The 27,391-nt window shown below is 41.4% G+C and overlaps 1 protein-coding gene across 1 annotated transcript in view; it reads left to right on the top strand.

Moving 5' to 3' along the window:
- Positions 1-26,583, top strand: part of LOC311228290 (uncharacterized protein) — a 127,525-nt gene extending 100,942 nt beyond the window's left edge. Inside the window, exons 10-14 of the mRNA XM_084314198.1 lie at positions 4,982-5,157; positions 7,391-7,595; positions 15,505-15,606; positions 17,986-18,057; positions 18,806-26,583. Of these exons, the coding sequence (XP_084170324.1) occupies positions 4,982-5,157; positions 7,391-7,595; positions 15,505-15,606; positions 17,986-18,057; positions 18,806-19,015 (765 nt within the window). The 3' untranslated portion in view covers positions 19,016-26,583. The remainder of the gene's footprint in view (positions 1-4,981; positions 5,158-7,390; positions 7,596-15,504; positions 15,607-17,985; positions 18,058-18,805) is intronic.
- Positions 26,584-27,391: the final 808 nt, after the last annotated feature.

Raw genomic sequence — 27,391 nt, 5'->3', positions numbered from 1 at the left:
AAAGCAAGCATTTGTTGACTCATGTTGATAAGAGTATTAAAACTTGGAACTTGAAAAAGATCCGTTTAAGGTAGATAACATTTTTATCTTTTTAATGCGATTAATTTGCGATTAATCGCGACTTAACTATGGACAATCATGCGATTAATCAGATTAAATATTTTAATCGATTGACAGCACTAATCAAAACGTCTAAACAATGTGTCATACTATCAAAGCATCTCAACTTTAGCTAGCCAGCCAATTAGAACATTACAATGTATCAAAGCATCTAAACAATGTTAGCTAGCCAGCCAGTTGGAACGTTACAATGTATCAAATCATCTAAACATTGTTACTGTAGCTAGACAGTCAGTTATAAGTTAACATTACATTACAACGATATCCTGCTAAATTCAGATTCCGGTTTTCTCTCCATACTCATCCTCCTCGACCTCAGCGCTGCTTTTGACACCATTGATCACAACATCCTACTCTCCCGTTTAGAACACACAGTTGGCATCACAGGCTCAGCTCTCCACCTATTTCACTCCTATCTATCAGACAGACAGCAGTTCACTACCATGGACACGGAAAGTCACACCTCAACTTCTTTCCCCGTTACATCTGGTGTCCCCCAAGGCTCAGTCCTTGGTCCCATACTCTTCTCCCTCTATATGTTACCCCTCTGCCACATCTTCAGAACACATGGTCTTCAAGGCCACTGCTACGCCGATGACACACAGTTATACATTCACTCCCATCCCGACACCAGCACTGCTGCTACTATTGCCCTCTCCTCCTGCCTCTCTGAAATAAAAATCTGGATGAACCACAACCTTCTCCAACTCAATAGCACTAAAACTGAAATCCTTGTAATGGGCACACCTCACCTTCTCCGTAAAAATCCTGACTGCTCCATATCCATCAACAACCACTCTATCCTCCCCTCCCCCACAGTGAAAAACGTGGGTGTTCTTTTTTACCCCAAACTAACATTCGAACCACACATCAACAACATCACCAAGACATGCTACTTTCACCTCAGGAACATTTCACGCATTAGACCACTACTGTCCCCTTCCGACTGAAACGCCCTCATTTTCTCCCGTCTAGATTACTGTAATGCATTACTCATTGACTCAACAACTAAATCCCTCCATAAACTTCAACTAATTCAGAACACCTCAGCCTGCATCATCACCCGCTGCCTCAAATTGTCCCACATCACACCTGTCCTCTCCTCACTTCACTGGCTCCCTGTCAAGTATAAGATTGACTTCACTCCCTAGCACCTGATTACATCTACAACCTCCTTCAACACTACACTCCCTCCTGCTCACTCCGCTCATCCAACTTAGCCCTTCTGAGCACACCACACTACCGCCTTAAATCCACAGAAAACAAATCATTCTCCTCCGCTGCTCCCCGAATCTGGAATCAACTCCCATTACACATCAAAGAAGCCCCATCTGTAGAAACATTTAAGTCCCACCTCAAAACCCACCTGTTAAATTTAGCATACCCTCACTCCTGACCCCCCAACCCCTGCATCACTTACATCTTCACATCTGTACACACCTATATTTTAGTATTATTATTTATTTTAAAATGTTCTCTCTGTCTTGTCTCTAAGCTATATCCCTCTCTCTGTATTATCCCCACTATGTCGTCATTGTGAAAGTCCATGTACTGTGTTTGTCCATGTACTGTGTTTGTCCGTATGCTATAATGCCATGTATGTAAAGCGCTTTGAGATGCCTAATGTAAGGCGCTATATAAAATACATTTATTATTTATTATTATTATTACATGTATCAAAGCATGTACGCAACATTAGCTTGTTGAACATTAGCTAGCCAGCCAGCTTTGAACATTAGCTAGCCAGCCAATGTATCAAAGCATCTAAATGTTAGCTAGCCAACCAGTTATAATGTTACATGTATCAAAACATCTAAACAACTTTAGCTAGCCAGTTGAAACACTACAATGTATCACCACATCTAAACAATGTTAACTAGCCAGCCAGTTAGAACATTACAATGTATCAAAGCATCTAAACAATGTTAGCTAGACAGCCAGTTAGAATATTACAATGTATCAGAACATTTAACGTCAGCTAGTCAGCCAATTAGAACATTACAATGTATCAAAGCCTATAAAGAAAGATGCTAGCCAGTTGAAACATTACAATGTATCAAAACATCTAAACAACGTTAGCTAAGCAGTTGAACCATTACAATTGATCAAAACATTTGTATTTATTTAATTAATTGTTTATTTGTCAGGGACAATGCAAAAGAAAACATTGTAGCAAGTTACAATAATAGGATAGGCCTACAGGTTCATTGCATATAGGATTTCTAGCCGAGGCTCATTTGCAACCCCTGTCCCTGGTTAGGCTTTTCTACTTAAAAGTGGTCATTACAGGGTGGCTGAGTGGCGCAGTGGGCAAGGCGCTCGCCACTAATGCAGGATATGCTGGTATCGAGCCCAGCTCTCGGCGTTGCTACCGGCTTGGCCGGTCGTTCATACTAACACAATTGGCAGTGTTAGAGGGTGGGAAAGCCGGTGGGTGGGGATTGGACGTTGTGGACAGCGACTCTTACAGGTCGGTTGGTGCGCCTGTACAGCAGAATCAGGAAGTATCGGGGGCAGCGTGAGCCTCCCACGCGTTACTCCTCGCCACTGAGAGATCGCGCTGTTCAGGTGAAAAGATGCGACAGCTGCCTCCTCGTGTACCGGAGGGGACACGTGATGCAAGGCTTGTTCCTCACTGCAGCCGACCAGTGGGAGGCATAGTCTAGCAACGTTCGAGACAGGGGAGGGGAGAATTGAAGGGAGAATTGGCGAGGCGAAATTGGGATTGGAGAAAAATAGAAAGATAAGGAGAAAAAGTGGATAAAAAAAAAAGATTTGGTCATTGTATATAATCATTACCAAAGACACATTAGTTAAAATGAGCACATAATTAATAGTGACACACTTTACATGATCATACAATAATTACAACACATTACACATGTGTTGTATATGTGTGCATTTGTGTGTGTTCCCTGCTTCATGGCAATATCTGTGTATTTGTATGTTTATAGGTGTATGTGTGTGTATGTCCGTGTGCATGTATGCATGTACTGTAGTCTTATGTAGTAATACGTATGCATGTTTGTCCATGTGTGTCTGTTCCTCTATGATTGATTTGATTTGATTTGATTTTTATTTAGTACATACAATTTATACAATAGTATAAAAACAAGGGGTACAAGGATAACATGTGAAAGTCTGTCGACTTGTTTCCAACATGGTCCCAAGAAAAATACAATAAATCACAAAGAAAGAGTTAAGATAAAATAGATACAACAAGTAGATAAAATAGACAACACAATTTTCTAAGAGCCTCATTACAGCATGTCATGTTCCTGTTCTTCAAGAGTGGTGGCCAAGCACCCTCTGCAACCTATTGTTGCAGATGTCGCTTCACACCCCTCTTGAAGACAGCAATAGTGGGGGAGTTTTGGATGGCCCTGGGCAGAGAGTTCCACAGCCGGCAGGCTGTAGACAGAAAGCCATTCTGTGAATAGGAACCCTTTCTAGGCTCATAAACTGAGAGCTGTCCAGACCGTAACTGTCATCCGTGGACCTGGCCACGCAGGACAATACGAGAGCATAAATATCTGGGGGCAGATCCATTTAACATTTTATACATATATGTCCCAGTTTCAGAAAGGAGACCCTCTGCTCCACAGGGAGCCATCCCACCTCATTGAAGTGACATGGCTCAATATGGGTTCGAGGTGGCAGATTTAGGACCAATCGTATGGTCTTATTTTGGCTGGTTTGTAGCCTGTGTTTACTTTCCACTGTAACATCTATCTGTGTGTGCATGTCCATGTGTGTCTGTTCCTCTATCTGTGTGTACATGTAAAGTATTATTATTATTATGTCCATGTGTATGTAATATGTATGAGTGCATGATCAATGATCGCAGGTTTGGTTTAGTTTCAGCCAGTGTTTTACCTTTTCATAAAACAAGTTTTTATTTCAGTTGGTAGGGCATTCCAAGAATGTATCCCTTTTACCGAAAAGGATGATTGACCGAAGGTGGTTTTGCGCTGTACCACCGTGCAATTGCCATTTACTGATCCCCTAGTGGTAATTCTATTGGTGTTTGTTTTTGTGACATATTATGGCCAAAGTACAGCTGGGGCGAGATTGTTCACACATTTTAAAATCAATTTGATAAAAGAAAACTTGATAAAACTGTCATAACTGAGCAACTTGTACTTTTTCAGAATTATACAAACATCTAAACAACGTTAGCTAGCCAGCCAGTTGAAACAATACAATGTATCAAAACATCTAAACAATGTTAGTTAGCCAGCCAGTTGGAATGTTACAATGTATCAAAGCATCTAAACAACATTAGCTAGCCAGCCAGTTGATATAATTAGGGCTGCACAATTTTGGGAAATAATCGAATTGCGATTTTTCGGACAGATATTGCGATTGCGATAAAATTTGCGATTATAATAATTATTTTTATGCAGCCCCACAGAGGTTTATTGTAAAATGCGGCTTGCATCTGGCCTACGCGGTGGGTCTGTTCGAGACACCGAGCCTGAACATTTTTCTTTTTACCTGGGAATCGATACCTACCGGTACCCAGCGGTACCTTTTTTTTACTGTAAACTTCACAACACACAATCTAAAACCCCTTACCTCCCTCTCCCAAACCGATCTTGTATCTTGTATCTCTCCTGGTTAAAATCTTTTAAAAAGAAATATATATTTGCGTTTTTCTTTTTTTTTGCGATTTGCTAATTGTATCATTCCAAATCGCGATTTCGATTTAAAATCAATTAATCGTTCAGCCCTAATATCTATTATATAATATATCTATAATAATATAACTACCTATATAATATATCTATAATACTATATCTACTATATATATAATAATAATATATCTACTATATAATATACTAATATGATCTATTTGCAGAAACATTGTGACTGCGAGCAGCGCTGCCTGTCTCAGCTGATGCGTGACGTCCTGCGTCCGTTCGTCCCTGGTTACCATGGCGATGTAGAGAAGGATGGACAGAGGTACAACCAGATGGAAGACCTCCTGGCTGACTTCCAGCTGCCTTCTGTCATGGACTGTAAGATTGGTGTAAGGTAAGACACACACACACACACACACACACACACACATATTTTAAGGTAAATTAATTGATGATATATTGATGTAAAGATTTACATAGAATTTACATTGGATTTTTAAACAAGCAGTAAAGTACTGTCTGTTAGAAATTGTGAATTAATTTGAATGTTCAAGTTTCAAGTTCAAGTTTCTTTATTAGTTGTCATACAGAAGTACAGAATACTTTTATATAAAATGCTTCTTTCTGTTTTGCTCCAGAGATTGTGCTAGATAAAAATAGATAAGTATAAAAGTATAGTAAGTATAAAATAGAAGTCAAGTACGTAGACAAAACGTGTTCAATAAATACATATATACAATGTACAATGCAGAGTAGAAAGTAACTGAGTTACAATACAATATACTATATACTATACAGTACAATGCAGAAATGGGATGAGGTACAATTTAGGTACAATTTACAGTAAGGTGTAATGAGGTATGGGTTGTAGTGCAAATTCTTTGCCAATAAATATAAAGTGTGTTTAGGTGTTCTAAAGTGGGTGCAGCAGTGAGTTGTTTGTTTAAAGTGAGTGTGTACGTGTGGATGTGTGTGCTGTGAGTGCATTTGATGGTTGTTACGATTGTTCATTGTTCAAGCCTTGTTCATTGAGAAATCATTGTTCATTGAGCATCCTGATGGCCTGGGGATAGAAGCTCCTTCTGAGTCTCTCTGTGCTTGCCATGAGACTCCGGTATCGCTTGCCTGACCGCAGCAGTTCAAAGAGGCAGTTGTTTGGGTGGCTGGAGTCTTTGATTATTCTCTTAGCCTTGCCCATGCACCGCTTGTTGTAAATGCCCTGGAGGCGTGTTGCTTTTTAACAGCGGAGGAGTGCAAGAATGTGACAATGTGACCATGTGACCGCGGCAGCGCGAGAGAGCGGCAGTGCGGAAATAGGCTGTCTATTGCCATTCTCTAAGACAAATGCTAACCTTAACCAGCTCCTTAACAGCGCCTAAACTTAACCTTTCTAACCTTAACCAACTCCGAAACAATGCCTAACCTTAACCTTAACCTTAACCATGCCTAACCTTAACCTTAACCATAGAAAGAATATTGCCATTCTCTAAGACAAACTCTAACCTTAACCAGCTCCTTAACAGCGCCTAAACTTAACCATTCTAACCTTAACCAACTCCGAAACAATGCCTAACCTTAACCTTAACCTTAACCATGCCTAACCTTAACCGGCGAAAGAATACACGTTAAAAAAAAAAAAAAAAAATGATGGGATTCGAACTTGAAACCAACAGACCGCAGGACCGCCGCGCTGCCAGGTGAGCTAAGCTTCGAATGAGAATCATGGCCGTTTTACGGCTAAATAATGCCGCAAGCTCTGCCGCTCCGCTCTGCGGTTGCCGCGCCTGCCGCAGGGCGTGTCGCAGCCAATCAGGGAAAACGCGGAAGCATTCGGCGCACTCCTCCGCTGTTAATAAGCAATAGGCGCCCTGGAGAGTGGGAAGCCCCCCTCCAATTGTGCGTTCGGCTGAACGCGCCACTCTCTGTAGTCTGCTACGGTCTTGTGCAGTGCTATTCCCAAACCAGGAGGTGATATTGCCAGTCAGGGTGCTCTCTATTGTGCATGAGTAGAAGTTCTTGAGGATCTTCTGACTCACGTTGAACTTCCTTAAGCGCCTAAGGAAGTAGAGGCGTTGTCGTGCCTTCTTGATAACACTGTCAATGTGTGTGGTCCAGGTCAAGTCCTCAGATATGTGGACTCCGAGGTACTTAAAACTGTTCACTCTCTCAACCGGTGCCCCATCGATGCTGAGGGGGCTGTAGTCCCTGACCCCCGACCTCCTAAAGTCCACAATCATCTCCTTTGTTTTGCTGACGTTCAGGGAGAGGCAGTTCTCTTGACACCATCCCGCTAGAACCTTAACCTCCTCCAGGTAGGCCCTCTCATCATTTGCAGAGATCAGGCCCACCACTACTGTGTCGTCAGCAAATTTGATGATTGTGTTGTTGTTCCGCTGTGCCACGCAGTCATGTGTGTACAGGGAGTAGAGGAGGGGACTCAGAACACAGCCCTGGGGGGTCCCTATGTTGAGAGTGATGGAATGATCTTTCCCTCCATCTCTATCTATCCCTCCCTCTCTCTATCGTTCTCTCTCTGTCTTTTTCTCCCTTTCTCTGTCCTCTCCCTCTCTACGCTCCTCTCTCTCTGCCCTCCTCTCTCTCCTTCTCTCTATCCCTCCCTCTCTCAGGACCTACTTGGAGGAAGAGTTGACTAAAGCTCGTAAGAAGCCATCTCTGAGAGCAGACATGTACCAGAAGATGATCGAGGTGGATCCAGACGCTCCGACGGCCGAGGAGCACCAGCAGCAAGCAGTCACCAAACCCAGATATATGCAGTGGAGAGAAACCATCAGCTCCACCGGCAGGCTGGGCTTCAGGATAGAAGGAATCAAGGTACATGTAAGAGTTACTGAACCACTAGGCTTCAGTATAGAAGGAATCAAGGTAAGAGTTACTGAACCACTAGGCTTCAGTATAGAAGGAATCAAGGTAAGAGTTACTGAACCACTAGGCTTCAGTATAGAAGGAATCAAGGTAAGAGTTACTGAACCACTAGGCTTCAGTATAGAAGGAATCAAAGAGTTACTGAACCACTAGGGTTCAGTATAGATTCTATACTGAACCCTAGTGGTTCAGTAACTCTTTGATTCCTTCTATACTATAGAAGGAATCAAAGCGTTACTGAACCACTAGGCTTCAGTATAGAAGGAATCAAAGAGGTACTGAACCACTAGGCTTCAGTATAGAAGGAATCAGAACCTTTTCACTCAGAATCCGCTGCATTATACCGCAATATGATAACGGATTAATTTATTTCAGTAAGTTGTTCAGTACAGCAACAGACCACCAGTTGAAGTTCTTGAAGGCTGAAATCAGGACGGCGTGATCACATGAACCAGCTCGCAATCATGTCCGAGTTCTGCACACGGTTCTGGATAATTATCGAGATAATGAAATAATAAGTTGTTATCACGAGAAAACGGACTTTGTTATAATCACGATAATGAAATAATAAGTCGTAATCACAAGAAAACGTCAATAAAATAATAAATAAAGACGCGGCTGTTCTCGGCTTCCGTACTTCTCTGCCATGGACAATACATTTTTTATTTCATGAAAGTCTAGGACTGCATTAAAGTGTTTCCAGCAGTAGGCTATTAAAGCATTACATCACGCGCAGGAGTGGGTTGTGAGAATTAGACCATGCCTAGGGGTGGTCGTTAGACCCCCCTAGGTATGGTCTAATTCTCACAACCCACGACTGCACGTGGTGTAATGGCTTTTATACAACGGCATGCAAATTTCTCGATTCTGATTGGCTGAAACAGTCATTTTACACGTGTTTATTCTTCACAATTCCACGCTCTTTGTCCCAGGACCCGCCCACAACCGAATCACTATCACTCCGCGTGCGAGTTAAAAAAAATAAACAAGATGGCGGACAATAATCTTTACAAATGGATATGTTGATAGCGTCAAAACGACTAAATATAAAGCGATTCTGTCAAGGCGAATGTCTTAGACGTTTAAACAATGTTGGATGATGTAATTGATGGGTCATGAATTGTGTAGCAAAAGAAAAATCGCGGATTGATTGATTGATACATTTGCCATTTTCTTTTCAATTTCTACTTCCTTCTCCCTGACTGCAGCGTTCACTGTCACACTGTCCGACGCTGGCGTACCCACCTACACACACACACACACACACACACACACACACACACACACACACACACACACACACACACACACACACACACACACACACACACACACACACACACTCCTGTCTGCAAGAGTCAGACTGAGAGAGAAGCAGCGCTGTTTTAAGTGAGCATGGTCTATTGAATTGATTGATTGGTTGATTGCTAATTTTATTACTGTACGCCTGATTTCCAACTGGTTAAGTTTAGGCTAAAAAAATAAATAAAAAAATAGGGCGAAGAAAACTTCTTTTTTCTTATAGGGCAAAGAAAACCTTTTAATTTGTTTTACCTACTTTCTATAGAAGCATCTAAGAATGAAGTTCTATAGAAAGTAGGTCTGCATCCCCTTAACAATTGTGTGTATTGAGCCGTACTGTATTGTACCCATTCTGCATCTGGTAATACAATTTTCAATCAATCAATCAATCATTCCAATAACCACTAACTTCATAATTAAAAACTAAAGAAAAGTTGGATGTGTTAGTTGGTTGGATGTCTTAGTTGAAAGGCAGTTGGATGTGTTAGTTGGTTCGATGTCTTAGTTGAAAGGCAGTTGGATGTGTTAGTTGGTTGGATGCCTTAGTTGAAAAGCAGTTGGATGTGTTAGTTCCAATAACACACAGTTGGATGTGTTAGTTGGTTGGATGCACTTCAAGCTGCTTCCACATGGAGGCAACTTGTCTTTTTTGTAGTTGTGGGAACTACTTTTTCTGGCGGATGGTTTTTTCAATAAATCTTCGATTAATGTGTGTTTATTGTATAGCAATAAGGTTGGATGAATGTGGCAGTTGTATAAAAGCATTACACCACTTGTAGTCGTGATTTGTGAACAATAAACCATGCCTAGGGGGGTCTAACGACCACCCCTAGGCATGGTTTATTGTTCACAAACCACTCCTGCGCGTGATGTAATGCTTAATTATACAACTGGCGCATTCATCCAACCTTATTGCTATACAATAAACACACATTAATTGAAGATATATTGAAAAAACCATCCGCAGAAAAAGTAGTTCCCAAAAAAAAGAGAAGTTGCCTCCATGTGGAAGCAGCTCGGAAGTGCATCCAACTGTTCTCAGTAAGACATCCAACAAACTAACACATCCAACTGTCTTTCAACTAGACATCCAACAAACTAACACGTCCAACTGTCTTTCAACTAGACATCCAACAAACTAACACATCCAACTTGTCTTTTGTTTTGAACCTACTTTCTATAGAACTTCATTCTTAGATGCTTCTATAGAAAGTAGGTAAAACAAATTAAAAAAAGTTTTCTTTGCCCTATATAGGGAGGGGGGGGGAGTTTTCTTTGCCCTATAAGAGGGGATTTTTATTTATTTTTAAACCTACTTTCTATAGAAGCAGCTGGGAGGTGCGCTGTTTTAAGTGAGCGTGGATTATTGAATTGATTGATTGATTGATTGATTGCTAATTTTATTACTGTCTGCCTTGTTTCCAACTGGTTAAGTTTAGGCACTCTTTCGAAGTCGCTCTCTTTCGAAGTTGGTTAAGGTTAGAGTTTGGAATTTGGTGGTCTATCGCCCTGCTCTAAAGACAAACTCTAACCTTAACCAACTTCGAAAGAGAGCGACTTCGAAAGAGTGCCTAAACTTAACCAGTTGGCGGACAGTAATAAAATGTGCAATCAATCAATCAATCAATCAATTAAATAATCCATGCTCACTTAAAACAGCGCACCTCCCAGCTGCTTTTATATGATTTTTATTTTGTTCCACAATGGCTCATGACCCATCAATTACATCATCCAACATTGTTTAAGAAACGAACACATTCGCTGTGACAGAATCGTTTTTCATTTAGTCTTTATGACCCTATCAACATAATCCTTTCGTAACGTTTACTGTCAGCCATCTTGCTTTCACTTCTAGAAACTCGCATGGCGGATTGATAGTAATTCGGTTGTGGGCGGGTCCTGGGACCAAGAGCGTGGGGTTATTACAAATGCCCACGTGTAACTTGACTGTTTCAGCCAATCAGAATCGAGAAATTTGCATGCCGTTGTATAAAATTGCGCACATTTTATGCTCCTTCGTATAACAAAAAAACTAAAATGGTTATTGAATGTTACATTTGGACTTGCATTTCATGCAACTGAAAGGAATTTCATGCAACTGAAAGGAATTTCATGCAACTGAAATGACAAGCTGTTAAAAATAAACTCTGTTCTTCTCATGTAATGTCTGCATTTTGAATGAGGGAGGGGTAAAGAGGCCCGCTAAGTCATTTGAATCCTAGAAAGAGGCCCGGGCAGAAGATTAATTGGGAATCCCTGCTTTAGGCTGTCTTGGAGGGAGAATTCATTACCCAGCATTATTTAGGCTGTTTTGGAGGGATAATTAATTACCAAGCATGCTTTAGGCTGTCTGGAAGCGATCTATCCAGACTTACTGTAGCTGCCGGGAAGGCTGATTAAATCATTGTCTGGTGAACGTTGCTCCTGGTTGGAACCACAGTTGTCTGCCTTGAAGACAGTGGCTGCCTTCCAGTCATAAGCCAGGGAATAAAAGTCTGCTGTGTGACCATTAGCCATTTCTGTTCTCATTTTGAGAATCCTATCATCATGTTCAGCTGTAGGGGTGTCACGATTTTGAATCCATCAAAATGAGAGTTTGATTTCAACCTTCAAAATCACCAGCAGGTTTACGAGTATTTTCTTTCTCTCCTCACCCACCTAATTCCTAATTTCCCAAAGGGGAAAAAACATATAAAAGAACACACAGTCTAGGTGCTATTTAATGTTAGCTAACCGGCAGCGTGCATTACTTTTTAAGAAGACACAGCATAGCTGTTAGTTAACGTTAGCTAACCGGTAGCCTCCATTACCCTTTTTTTGTATCCACTTTTTCTCCCATTTTCAATTTTTCTCCCATCCCAATTTTCATATCGTCCAATTCAACCCTACCCTGTCTTCAAACGTTGTGTGTGTGTGTGTGTGTGTGTGTGTGTGTGTGTGTGTGTGTGCGTGCGTGCGTGCGTGCGTGCGTGCGTGCGTGCGTGCGTGCGTGTGTGTGTACTATTCGATATATATAATAGAACTGTTTGTGTGTGTCAGTTCTGTCACATCTGGTTCTGACACATACACCCAAGCACACACATTCTCTCTCTCTCTCTCTCTCTCTCTCTCTCTCTCTCTCTCTCTCTCTCTCTCTCTCTCTCTCTCTCTCTCTCTCTCTCTCTCCATATAAGGACATTGGGGGCCTCCCAGTGATCTGTTGCCATGACATCGGGGGTAACACACAGACTTGAAGAAGGAACACTAAATAGTGCTAATCACCATAGAAAGAAAGAACCCCCCCCCCCCACACACACACACACACATTAGGTTAGATTCAATGTATTGTCATCATACAGCACAAGTACAGTTCAACCAGAAGTAGTTTGGCATCCAACCAGAGTCCAAAGTAACAGTAAAGTGCATTAACAATATACACTGTACAGGTGATTAAACTGGAGTATATATAAATGAGTACTGCTGAGTAATAATGCTAATTTGATGTACTGCATGTACATTGTTATAGTATTATTATGTACAGTGATACAGGTATAAAGATCCTATGGTAGTAAGTCCTACTGGCCAGCGGTATAACTAGTAAGAGTAGGACACATATGTACAGATACATCTATCTACAGGTATGTAAAATGATTATATGCAGGCATATACAGACAGATGTGGATAAATATATATATGGTAAATATATATACGATATATACAGCATTATTTATACATGCTATCATACAAAGTTATATGGGTTATATGCATGTATATAAGTAGGTATATACAAAGGATTATATACAGGTATATTCAGACAGATGTGGATAAATGCACACAGATACACACAACCCTAACTCCATCTCACCTAACACTAACTCCATCACACCTAACACTAACCCCATCTCACCTAACACTAATACTAACCGTATCTCACCTAACACTAACCCCATCTCACCTAACATTAATACTAATCCCATCTCACATAACACTAACCATAACCCCACCTCACCTAACACTAACCCCATATTGGCTCCGATACTTGGGGCATGTTGGCTCATATGTACTAAGCATGGCTGGCTCATATATAGAACATGTAACAAATAAGAAAACAAACACAAACCACTAAAATGAACATATAATATTTTTTTTAATCCATAAACAAAATAAATAAATATTATGTCCAAAAAGGAGTAGGAAGGAAGTATACACTTACATGGTCCTGCCCCCTTTCTTTTTTTTATCCACTTTTTCTCCTTATTTTCTATTTTTCTCCCATCCCAATTTCGCTGTTTCCAATTATCCCCTCCCCTGTCTTGAACGTTGCTCGCATATGCCCCCCACTGGTCGGTTGTAGGGAGGATAGAAGCCTTGCATCACGTGTCCCCTCCGGTACACGAGGAGGCAGCCTGTCACATCTTTTCACCTGCCAGCGCGGACTCTCATTGGCGAGGTGTAAGCCATAGCTGTCAACCCTACCGTTTTTCCCGGGATTCTCCTGTTTTTTTAACCTTCTTCACGCCCTGTTCACGGTTCACGAATTGGCACGTATTTTGTACTTATTCATTTTTACACTGGCAGCAGTGTAAAGTATGCCGAGCTGATTTCAATGTCTTCTCACACGGTGGAAAACAGGTCGTCAGCGAATATTATGTGTTTAGAATATGTTGCGACGGTCGGATTGTTATTAAAAACGGAGGGATACTAGCTATGATGTGTAGGAGTTGGCGAATATGAATTGATTGCTTTAAAAACGAAGAGAAATGTCATATTTACGCTGTTTAAAACGGGATGGCGGACGAAATCTTCGGCTTTGGCTTAACGTGTGACGTTAGATTCAATTTACGTGCGGGGAAGGGGTTTACTTAAGGATTAATGACATGAACTAAGGTTTGGTGAGAGGTGTGAATGTAACTGTGAAAGCAGATTTAAAAAAAATCAAGCTGGTTTGGCATATAATGAGGAAGGTTGCCGATAAGAATGAAGGTTTTTTACTTCCTGTTTTGGATCACTGGGGAGTTTGGTTGAATATCAACGTCTCTCATTGGTCTGTGTGCCTGGTATGACTGAACAATGTGACCTCCCATTGGCTTAGATGAATGAATGACGTCAGCAGAATAGTGACGTGCTGCACTGGTTTGCGTGAAAGCAAGTCAGATAAAGTTTGGATGAATGTTTTGTGACTGTTGATATGAATGAAGAAATATGTTTATCTCTCGTGGTATGTGAAGAATGATTGTTTACAGTTAAGATGTGATGTGAGTGTCTGGATGTGGAAGAGTGCAATAGATGTATAAATGAGGGAATTCCGTTTTCACCACAAGGTGGGAGCAAATCAATTACAATGGCTTGTTTTTAGCAGAGAAGGACTTCTTCCCCCATTTTCAATTCTTCATAACATTTACAGTAAAACCAAATACATTTACAGATTACAACCTTTATTTAATGGTTAATATTTTGATAAAAGGTAATTTACTGTATTTTTATAGCATACAGGTTTTGACCAGCAGATGGCAAGCGACGAGGCAGCTCCATTGGGAGGGGGCGGGGCCGAGTTGGAGGGGGCGGGGGAAGGGGCGGGGCTAACATGTACACGTTTTGTCTCCTCCCTATGTTGACAGCTATGGGTGTAACGTGTGGGAGGCTCACACTACACCCGCTATTTCCTGTCTCTGCTGTGCAGGCGTCCCCCAACCGACCTGTAGGAGTCGCTGTCCACAACGTCCAGATTACCACCCATCGACTTCCACCCGCTGACTCTGCCAAATGAGCCAGTATGACGGCCGGCCCAAGCCGGAGGCAACGCAGACAGCCGGATTCGAACCCGGTGTCTCTTGCGTTGGTGACGAGTGCAATGTCCACTGCGCCACCCAGCCGCCTGTCCTGCCCCCTTTCTTTTAACTTAATTAAAGGAGCACTTCACCCAAAAATTGTGGGTGAACATTTTGTTCAGTTACTCAGTTTTTCTTCTTGCATGTCTCCACAGTGAACGTAGAGATTTGTTGTTTAACAACAGCAAAACTGTATCAAAACATCCATTTACAAACTCTTTAATCATGCAGTATAATAGCTAAAACCTAACGTTTTATGCTAACGTTTCTGGTTCAATGATGCCTTCAAATGGAACCTCTCTCCCGGTCTTTTCCTAATTTCTCCTCTTCCTCTCATCTCCTCATATCTCCTCTCCTCCCCTCTCCTTACCTCTCCTCTTTTCCCCTCCCCTCTCGTCATCTCCCCTCCCCTCTCCTCATCTCTCCTCTCCTCTCCTAATCTCCCCTCTCCTCCCCTCCCCTTTCCTCTCCTCTCCTCCCCTTTCCTCTCCTCTCCTCCCCTTTCCTCTCCTCCCCTCTCCTCCCTTTTCTTCTATCCTCCCCTCTCTTCTCCTCCCCTCTCCTCTCCTCTCCTCCCCTCTCCTCTCTCCTCCTCTCCTTTCCTCTCCTCTCCACCTCTCCTCCCCTCTCCACCTCTCCTCCTCTCCTCCCCTCTCCTCTCCATCTCTCTCCTCCCCTCCTCCTCTCCTCCTCCCCTCCTCCTCTCCTCCTCCCCTCTCCCCTCCTCTCCTCTCCTCCCCTCTCTTCAGAAGGAGGATGGGACGGTCAGCAGGGACTTTAAAAAAACTAAAACCAGAGAGCAAGTAACAGAGGCCTTCCACGACTTTGTCAATGGAGACGCCAGCATTCTGGTAGGTGTGTGTGTGTGTGTGTGTGTGTGTGTGCGTGTGTGTGTGCGTGCGTGCATGCGTGCGTGTGTGTGTGGCAAGGTTGAGTTCAACTGACCTTCCCTTAACACTTTCAGTGCCAGCCTGTAGCTAATGTGCCAGCTTACCATAGTGTTACAAAGGATCAGATTAAACCGAATATATATATTTATTGATTGATATATATTGCATAGTATTTGTATATCGTTTGATATCCCTTGTATATTCCTTGTACATATACACGGAATATCCCTTTAGCCCAGACCATAATATTTCATTCTCCTATTGGACAGCGGTCCACAGGCGCCAGAGCCGTGCCTCCGGAGTCAGGTTCAAAGCCACCGTCAAGACATGTCTGAACATGCCCGGCCTTGCGCAGGGCTACGAGACAGAAATGAGGTTGGCACTAGTTTGTTCGCCGTGCATATAAATACGGCGCAGGTGAATACAGAAGCACTTAGTCAGAAGTCTTAGAGTTACCCAATAAGTTGAAGCCTCACCCATGATACAACGTGCGGTGAAGTATGGCCTGTTTGGCCCCAAAATAGAGCATTGAGACCGCGTGCGAATTAATAACTGAATTGTCAGAGTTTGGCGCTATACCGTCGAGTGCGACATATTTCTATTAAGTCAGTAATAGTCTATTTGTGTATAGTGTATCGTGCGGCTAAAGTTCTACAGTGACCAGCATCACCAACGCTTCCTCGTACCAGCTAGAGTGCTTATCCAGGCTGGGCTGCTTTCATGGCGCTTTCACCCGAGGAGACCTAGACGAGAACCGTGTGGACATGTACACTGGATTAATCTACCCGACGACTACATAGCCCTTTGCGGCTGGATTATATTTGTTTTGGTCCTGTGATTTATGGAGCGGAGAATCGCCGACGCCTACACGTGTTGGATTTACCCTGTGAGGAGACCAGTCGAGTCCGCGCCTCAGAGAGCCTGAGGCCGGCTAGCTTTCTTCACTGTGGAGCTACAGTCTACGGAGAACAGCTGTATTCGTCTGTGGATCAAGAGGCTATTGCACCGTCTCCTGTACTTGGAGTCTCCTTAGTCATCGTTGACCAGACTCTCTACTACCGACAGATCCTCTACCCCTGCTGGCTTACAACCGGGGGGACCCTTCCAGTATCTCCCGCTATATATTACTAGTGTACCATAGATATAATTCCCTAAGATTCAGGTTGTATAATTACCTCCTGCGTAACCAGAGAATGGACATTCATTATTGATTTGCCTACGCACATTCCTTTGCCTTATAAGCGCATCCAAAGTATAATAGAGAAGTATATTATGTACCTTTTGCTGCAATAAATACTTGATTATACCTTTGTGTGGAACCGATTCAATGTGGGAAGTGTTCATCATATTTATATATCATGTACTGTATGGCCAGTAATTAAAGTACATAAAGCGGTAGTGGTTTAATGATACCATACCATCAATACAGTCAGGGAATTGTACCCCTCAGTTACACATAGCCTATTTTCACTGTGCGTCACTATGTTTGCAGAGCTATATCTATATTCTATATTATAGCTATGGAGACAATACTGTGGTCATTTGACAGTCACTTTCTCCCGTCGAACATGCAAAAAAGAGATAATTTCTTCATGTATACGTTTGCGCGTTATCCCGTGGCGAATATTGTATCGTTTAGGAGTGATCCGGGCTAATTCCTGAAAAGCTGAGTTATAGGGCGCTATGTGAATTTTTTGATGCTCTGTTTGCAAGTAATGGCATTCGTTTTGAACACCACACACGCTGATCAGCTGGATCGATATGAAATCATTGTAGGATTAAGGTGGAATTGGCGTCAGAAAGTCCTTATTAGTCCTTATATATTCCAATTGTCTGATCGCGATTTCCAGTATTGATGTCCATCTGGTCCCAGACATAATTTGGCACGACTTATGGATAGAGTGTGCTAGATGCGTTTCAAGTTGCTTGGGTGAAGCGTTAGACTTGCCTGGACCAAAATTCTCCGCCCGGAGGACATTAGATGTGACACACAGTCTGGAATAGGGTTTCAAAGGGTGGGCGATACTGCCACCTAGCAGGATCTGGCCGGTACTGCACTTTTTGGGTCTCAGTATGGCTTTCAGCGGTAACATATAGGTCTGTGAGTGTAATATTGATATTAAAATCGAATAAAAGAAAAAAACTATCTAAAAACTTAATATTACGTTTTTGGCGCCCAACGGTTGGCGAGCAAACATGTAATATTACGTGATTGGCCGTGAATGAGTTAACTCAATTCAGAAAGTGTATTTTTAAGTGTATATTTAATCTGAATCAGAATGTTCACTCAAAAAGGTATTACTTTTTCATACCATCAAATCCTGTGTATGTGTGTTACAGAGGTCATATCTGACCAGATTGAAGGAGATTCGGGAAACTTTGGAAATATCTCCGTTCTTCAAATCCCATGAGGTAAACACACACACACACCTATTGTCGTTAAACCTAGATAACAATGGCCCTGAATACCCCCCCCACACACACACCCATACACATACACACTCCACAGTTATGTGGAGGAAGTTAGTAGATCAAAACAGGAAGTGAGGTCATGCTACTGGTGGATACGTGGACAAAAACTTAAAATAACTTAAGCAATGAACAAATGTCTTCTTACCCTCCCCTCACCCTCTCTCTCCCTCCATCCCTCTCTCTCCCTCTGTCCCTCTATCTCTCCCTCCATCCCTCTCTCTCTCCCTCCGTCCCTCTCTCTCTCCCTCCGTCCCTCTCTCTCCCTTCATCCCTCTCTCCCTCCGTCCCTCTCTCCCTCTCTCTCTCTCCCTCCGTCCGTCCGTCTCTCTCCCTCTGTCCTTCTCTCCCTCCATCCCTCTCTCCCTCCGTCCGTCTCTCTCCCTCTGTCCCTCTCTCCCTCCATCCCTCTGTCCCTCTCTCTCCTTCTGTCCCTCTCTCTCCCCCTCTGTCCCTCTCTCTCCCTCCATCTCTCTCCATCTGTCCTTCTCTCACCCTACCTGTCTCCCTCTGTCCCTCTCTCTCCCTCCATCCCTCTCTCCCTCCATCCCTCTCTCCCTCTGTCCCTCTCTCTCCCTCTGTCCCTCACTCTCCCTCCATCCTCTCTCTCTCTCTCTCTCTCTCTCTCTCTCTCTCTCTCTCTCTCTCTCTCTCTCTCTCTCTCTCTCTCTCTCTCTCTCTCTCTCTCCAGGTGATTGGCAGCTCCTTGTTATTTGTCCATGACAAAGATGGGCTCGCCAAAGTCTGGATGATTGACTTTGGGAAGACCACACCCCTTCCTGAGGGGGAGGAGCTTAGTCACAGAGCACCATGGGTAGAAGGGAACCGGGAGGATGGCTACTTGTGTGGCCTGGACAGTATAATCAATATTATTCTATCAATGGTCAATTCTGAAGCTTAAGACCCATTCATTTATAATGGACACTGGTTTCCGGTTGACATTGAATGGGTAGAACAGGACAACAGCTGATAGTTCCTTCATACCTGGGATCAGTTGACAAACTTGTTTCCTTCACGACTTTATTTCAACTGAAACCTTTACAGCAAACTAAGTGTTTGAACTTGCCAGTTTCCCGTTTTAACACGGATGGCAGCCGACCTAACTCCTATGAATGTGATGATGAATGTTATTCAGTCCATGGTTGACTCCACCTCTGTGATGATGAATGTTACTCATATTAATGTGATGATGAATGTTACTCCTCCTCTGTGATGATGAATGTTACTCCTCTGATGTGATGATGAATGTTACTCCTCATATTAATGTGATGATGGATGTTACTCCTCATATTAATGTGATGATGAATGTTACTCCTCATATTAATGTGATGATGGATGTTAGTACTCCTCATATTAATGTGATGATGGATGTTACTCATATTAATGTGATGATGAATGTTACTCCTCATATTAATGTGATGATGGATGTTAGTACTCCTCATATTAATGTGATGATGGATGTTACTCCTCATATTAATGTGATGATGAATGTTACTCCTCATATTAATGTGATGATGGATGTTAGTACTCCTCATATTAATGTGATGATGGATGTTACTCATATTAATGTGATGATGAATGTTACTCCTTATATTAATGTGATGATGGATGTTAGTACTCCTCATATTAATGTGATGATGAATGTTACTCCTCATATTAATATGATGATGGATGTTAGTACTCCTCATATTAATGTGATGATGGATGTTACTCATATTAATGTGATGATGGATGTTACTCCTCATATTAATGTGATGATGAATGTTACTCCTCATATTAATGTGATGATGAATGTTACTCCTCATATTAATGTGATGATGAATATTACTCCTCATATTAAACCATCATTCATTTTCAGTGGAGATGATATGCCAGAGTTCTCATTCATTTTAAATTCTAAACCATTGATGTTCCCTTGATTCTAAAATGTATTTCTGCAAACTGTCATTCTAATGGGTTTCCCCCTGTGCCTTGGCCACGCCCACATCATGTTAACCTCATCTCCTTCAGCTGTCTTTTGCGTCTAAAGGCTCAATCATAGTCCAGACGTAGCCCACAGACTGGGGTCAGTGAGGAGTAAAACCATGTGGACCTCAGCATACGTCTGCATAAGAATCCGCCCCACGTACCGAGCATCACATACCGGTGTCATACAATCACGACTCAGCATGCGATCTGATCAAAGGAGACTGGTGGATCAAAGAGCTGGTAGGCAAACGGCAGACTGTCTGGCTGCATAGTGTACGAGCCCTGAACTTCTAGACTGTGTAAGAGTCTTCAGGGTTAGTCAGGTATCATAGTGTTTGAGCTCTGAACTTCTAGACCATGTGACAGCCTTAACATGGACACTGTGGTCTGACCTAAGCCTTGTCTCCACTGGCCAGCGTTTAGCTTTGATGTGGCCTGTCTGGCACACAGTAAGCATCTCCATGCATGGCTAGCCCCAGCCAGGCTGAACAGAGCTAATGGAGACACAAACCCAACCATACCTTGCTAGACCATGGCTAGCCCCAGCCAGGCTGAACATAGCTAACGGAGACAAGGTACTAGTCTCCAGCGGTCTAGATGCCCTCTCTGCTCTACTACTGCTGGAGCTGTTCCTCTCGGAGTAAAGGCTTCAATGCAAGTCTATTGGATTTCATCTGAAATAAGCTCCATTTCCATTGGACAACATCAGAACTTTACTATGATTCTATTGGACCACAGCATTACTGAATATTCTGTGTTCTGTTTGACTCAAGAACATTTATATTGGAGCAGAACTGAAATGATTGGACCACATCAGTGCCTTTTTCAACTAATGTTTTTCTTTTAATTCTATCTGAACGCAAGTGTACAACTTCATCATCACTTGACCCAGCTTGGATCGCAGCTTAAAGGGATTTTTCACTTACATCTATCAGAGGTAATCTACTAGTAAGCTAGCAGTCTTACCTCTATCTAAAGTAATCTATTAGTAAGCTAGCAGTCTTACCTCTATCTAAAGTAATCTATTAGTAAGCTAGCAGTCTTACCTTTATCTAGTTATCTACTAGTAAGCTAGCAGTCTAACATATATCGAATGTCATCAACTAGTAAGCTAGCAGTCTTACCTCTTATCTAAAGACATCTACTAGTAAGCTAGCAGTCTTACCTTTATCTAAAGTTATCTAGTAAGCTAGCAGTCTGACCTGTATCTAATGTTATCTACTAGTAAGCTAGCAGTCTTACCTTTATCTAAAGTCATCTATTAGTAAGGTATCAGTCTGACCTGTATCTAAAGTTATCTACTAGTAAGCTGCAGTCTTACGTCTATCTAAAGTAATCTATTAGTAAGCTGCAGTCTTACCTTTATCTAAAGTTATCTATTAGTAAGCTAGCAGTCTTACCTTTATCTAAAGTAATCTATTAGTAAGCTATCAGTCTGACCTTTATCTAGTTATCTACTAGTAAGCTATCAGTCTGACCTGTATCGAATGTCATCAACTAGTAAGCTAGCAGTCTTACCTCTATCTAAAGTCGTCTACTTGTAAGCTACCAGTCTTACCTGTATCTAAATGTATCTACTAGTAAGCTGCAGTCTTACCTCTATCTAAAGTTATCTACTAGTAAGCTAGCAGTCTTACCTGTATCTAAAGTTATCTACTAGTAAGCTAGCAGTCTTACCTTTATCTAAAGTTATCTACTAGTAAGCTAGCAGTCTTACCTTTATCTAAAGTTATCTACTAGTAAGCTAGCAGTCTTACCTCTAACTAAAGTCGTCTACTTGTAAGCTACCAGTCTTACCTGTATCTAAAGTTATCTACTAAGCTAGCAATGCATCCTTACCTCTATCTAAAGTCATCTAATAGTAAGCTAGCAGTCTTACCTCTATCTAAAGTCATCTACTAGTAAGCTAGCAGTCTTACCTCTATCTAAAGTCATCTACTAGTAAGCTAGCAGTCTTACCTTTATCTAAAGTCATCTACCAGTAAGCTAGCATTCTTACCTCTATCTAAAGTCATCTAATAGTAAGCTAGAAGCCTTACCTCTATCTAAAGTCATCTACTAGTAAGCTAGCAGTCTTACCTGTAGGCAATCTAAAGCCATCTACCAGTAAGCTAGCAGTCTTACCTGTAGGCAATCTAAAGCCATCTACCAGTAAGCTAGCAGTCTTACCTCTATCTAAAGTCATCTACTAGTAAGCTAGCAGTCTTACCTCTATCTAAAGTCATCTACTAGTAAGCTAGCAGTCTTACCTGTATCTAAAGTCATCAGAGGTCACTAGCTTTACTAGTAGATGACTTTACATAGAGGTAAGACTGCTGACTTTTGACAAGTTTGACTAAAGTGAAATATCCCTTGATATGCATTTTCCAGCAGACAAGGACTGAGCTCCAGGCCAACTGCATTCCTGTATGTTAGGAGAGAGTTTTTATCACTTTGTTATTTTAGGCGTGTTAATATTCTATTGTTTAGTATGTTATATCTGTTGTGGATTTTACTGTGGAAAAACAACAACGTTTAAACATTATTTATTTTCCACTGTTCCTATAATATATAATATTGTATAACCGTTCCCACCCAAAGACATACAGAGACAGAGTTTGGCCATGTTGGCCGTTCACTTTCCCTTCAAAAATCACTGTTTTGTGTTAAAGGATAACTCTGGTATTCTTTAACATAGACGCTATTTCTCTATCATTTATACCAACTGAATCTTTTGAATTGATCCAGTATCGAGCAAGCTAAGCTTCAGCTGGCTGCCGTAAACCAGGCTGCAATATGATGTAAAGACTGTTATGAGTCTAAAGAATTGGATCCAGTTTTAACCACAAACACACAACGTGTTATCCGTAGTCCAACATTAGCTACAAATACACATCAACATGGTGTCTGTAGTCCAACATTAACTACAAATACACGTCAACATGGTGTCTGTAGTCCAACATTAACTACAAATACACGTCAACATGGTGTCTGTAGTCCAACATTAACTACAAATACACATCAACATGGTGTCTGTAGTCCAACATTAACTACAAATACACATCAACATGGTGTCTGTAGTCCAACATTAACTACAAATACACGTCAACATGGTGTCTGTAGTCCAACATTAACTACAAATACACGTCAACATGGTGTCTGTCGTCCAAACACGTCAACATGGTGTCTGTAGTCCAACATTAACTACAAATACACATCAACATGGTGTCTGTAGTCCAACATTAACTACAAATACACATCAACATGGTGTCTGTAGTCCAACATTAACTACAAATACACGTCAACATGGTGTCTGTAGTCCAACATTAACTACAAATACACGTCAACATGGTGTCTGTCGTCCAAACACGTCAACATGGTGTCTGTAGTCCAACATTAACTACAAATACACATCAACATGGTGTCTGTAGTCCAACATTAACTACAAACACACGTCAACATGGTGTCTGTAGTCCAACATTAACTACAAACACACGTCAACATGGTGTCTGTAGTCCAACATTAACTACAAACACACGTCAACATGGTGTCTGTAGTCCAACATTAACTACAAACACGTCAACATGGTGTCTGTAGTCCAACATTAACTACAAACACACGTCGACATGGTGTCTGTAGTCCAACATTAACTACAAACACACATCGACATGGTGTCTGTAGACCAACATTAACTACAAACACACGTCGACATGGTGTCTGTAGACCAACATTAACTACAAACACACGTCGACATGGTGTCTGTAGTCCAACATTAACTACAAACACACGTCGACATGGTGTCTGTAGACCAACATTAACTACAAACACACGTCGACATGGTGTCTGTAGACCAACATTAACTACAAACACACGTCGACATGGTGTCTGTAGACCAACATTAACTACAAACACACGTCGACATGGTGTCTGTAGACCAATAAACTCATTGACCGCCGGGAATTAGACGGGGCCCCGCTCTAGCACTGCCACACTTTAAAAGATAGGACTGCATCACCTTGTTTGTAGAGCTATAACTATATTCTATATTATATGGATACAATACTATGGCCCATTTGACATCACCTATCTATCGTTCAATATGTGAAAAAGAATAAATGTTTCCATCCATACGTTCCCGTGTTATACCGTGGTGAATATAAGTATGGTTTTAGAGCGGTCTAGGGTAATTCCCGAAATGCTGAGTTATACCCGTATACGTCAATTCCACTATAGACGTTGCCATTTCTTGCCTGTACACGCTATTATTCCGAAATCAAATCTATATCATAGGTATTATGTTCCATCATGAATGCATGAAAGGGGGGCGGGGTCGTTTATGATTATTTAATTGTCAGTAACGGGCATTCGTATTGAACACTAAACACGCTTATCAGCGTAAAAAAACACGCAAAAAAGCATTGCAGGATCAAGCTAAAATATTCGTCAAATCGCCCTTACCTGTGATCGGGAGTATTCCAAAAATAATATTCCAATTGTTTGATCGCCATCTGGTACATCCAATGTCCATTTGGCCCACGGCATAATCCACCACAACATATGGATCGGGGATATTTGACGCGCTTCAATGGAACCAGGAGAACCGTTTGCCTCGCCCGACAAGGAAAAATTAAACCCGAGACATTTGGCCGTTCCACAGGCCAAGATACAAGGTTACAAAGGGTGCTCGATACCGCCGTCTAGCGGGATGCGGCCGGTATTGCACTTTGGCATTCTCAGGATGATTCCCCATGTTAACCCCGAGTCTGTGTGCCTGTAATGAATAGAAATATCGAATAAAAGAAATAACGATCAAATAACGTATACGTGGTTGGCGTTCAACGGTTGTCGGCCAAACACGTATAATCGTTGTTGGCGGCCATTGAGTTAACTACAAACACACATCAACATGGTGTCTGTCGTCCAACATTGACAAAACTATCTATCCTCTGGTCTTTTTGGGATAGTTAATTGTGTGAGGCTCCGATTCAGAGTTGATCCAAGTCAGTCCAGCAGGAAATTACTACAAAACTACACACCCCTTCATTCAGACCTGAGACTTATCTTATTATAGGTTTCTAAAGGGTTTTCATTCAGACCTGAGACTTATCTTACTAGAGGTTTCTAGAGGGTTTTCATTCAAACCTGAGACTTGTGTTATTAGAGGTTTCTAAAGGGTTTTCATTCAGACCTGGCACTGACCTGACACTGGCACCCATGGTAATGTTCTGAGTATACAATGGTAAAGATGACACTGGGGACACCCAGGGTAATGTTTTGAGTATATGGGTACATTCTCTGTTTCAAAACAGAGAACACTTCTATAGAATACAGCTAATTTATACTTGATGACATCACAAGTTTGAATCTTACTTGGTTTTTCTGGCTTCATGAGAGAGTAGCTCATGTTCAAGATTCCTATGCCATGGAAACAACATATTGAAATTCCTGATTTGGATGGTGTTACCCTTTACATTACTGTATTATTATATTATTATTTGAAGTAACCTACAAGATCGCTTTGTCATAATAATGTCAAACTAATCTACAGTAACCTACCAGATCTCTTTGTCATAATACTGTCAAATGAACCTACAGTAGCCTACCAGATCTCTTTGTCATAATAATGCCAAACTAATCTACAGTAACCTACCAGATCTCTTTGTCATAATAATGCCAAACTAATCTATAGTAACCTACCAGATCTCTTTGTCATAATAATGCCAAACTAATCTACTGTAGCCTACAGATATGATTAAGTCTCTTTGTTTTATATATATACTGATATCATACTCAGTTGGCTAACACCTTATAAAATGTCTATTCAACATTAATTAAATTGATAATATATTAATTATTGTGATTTCTAATGTATCAGAAAACAGTTATCCTCCATACATGATATTTCACAGTCCTTACTTCAAATTGACCAATAGGGGGCGCTACAAAAACACAGGATATGTTTCATAATAATAATAATAATAGATCAAATTTCTATAGCGCCTTTCATAGAACCCAAGGTCGCTTCACAATCAGGACAAAAAATAGGGCTAGGGAAGTAGGGGGAAATAACACTGTTGAACTACATGTGTAAAACAATTTTGAAATCGCTCTTCATGGGAGATATCAGGTACACGGTCATGAGAGATATTAGTCTTCGGGTCATGGGAGATATTAGGCTCCAAGCAGGAGTGCCACATGTGACTTCAGTCAGCTCATTCTGAATCGGGGCCCTTAGTGATGGGATTTGATATTTTTCTTGTTTGCTGTTTGGGAGTTTGCCTTACAACATTATTTTAGTATCCAGCCAGTGTAGGTTTAGTTAACTTTGTTGAGGACTTATTACCATGAACAAGAAAATGTCTTATTTAAGCTCTGTGGTGCGTTGATGCTACGAAGCCACGAAGTCAGAAAACTGAAAGTATGTTTTTACTGTTTGACGTATGGATTGTTTCATAGTCCTAAAATGTATTTTGCTGTTGTTTTGGTTTGTCTGTTTTAAAATCTGTTATTTTCTTAATCACACACCTGCCTCATCGTGTTATTTTATGTTCAGCTTAACATGTTGGCTTGTCATTCAGTAGAAACTAACAAGTTTGTTTACCTGCCCAGCAGAAAAAGAGCTCTGCATCACATTACAAGAGTGAGTTTACCTGAGCAGCTGAAATAGAGCTAGCTCTGCATCACTTTACAAGAGTGAGTTTATAACAGCTAGTCTCCTCTTTCTGTTTATAACAGCTAGTCTTCTCTCCTCTTCCTGTTTATAACAGCTAGTCTCCTCTTTCTGTTTATAACAGCTAGTCTCCTCTTTCTGTGTATAACATCTAGTCTCTTCCTGTTTATAACAGCTAGTCTCCTCTTTCTGTTTATAACAGCTAGTCTTCTCTCCTCTTCCTGTTTATAACAGCTAGTCTCCTCTTTCTGTTTATAACAGCTAGTCTCCTCTTTCTGTGTATAACATCTAGTCTCTTCCTGTTTATAACAGCTAGTCTCTTCCTGTTTATAACAGCTAGTCTCTTCCTGTTTATAACAGCTAGTCTCTTCCTGTTTATAACAGCTAGTCTCTTCCTGTTTATAACAGCTACTGTAGTATCATCTTCCTGTTTATAACAGCTAGTCTCCTGTTTATAACAGCTAGTCTCTTCCTGTTTATAACAGATAGTCTCATCGTCCTGTTTATAACAGCTAGTCTCTTCCTGTTTATAACAGCTACTGTAGTATCATCTTCCTGTTTATAACAGCTAGTCTCCTGTTTATAACAGCTACTGTAGTATCATCTTCCTGTTTATAACAGCTAGTCTCTTCCTGTTTATAACAGCTAGTCTCTTCCTGT

This window comes from Notolepis coatsorum (genome assembly GCF_963971535.1).
Source record: "Notolepis coatsorum genome assembly, chromosome: 5".
In the NCBI taxonomy this organism is placed as follows: domain Eukaryota; kingdom Metazoa; phylum Chordata; class Actinopteri; order Aulopiformes; family Paralepididae; genus Notolepis; species Notolepis coatsorum.
Note: the sequence above shows the minus strand (reverse complement) of the source record. Positions and strands in the feature narration are given on the sequence as shown.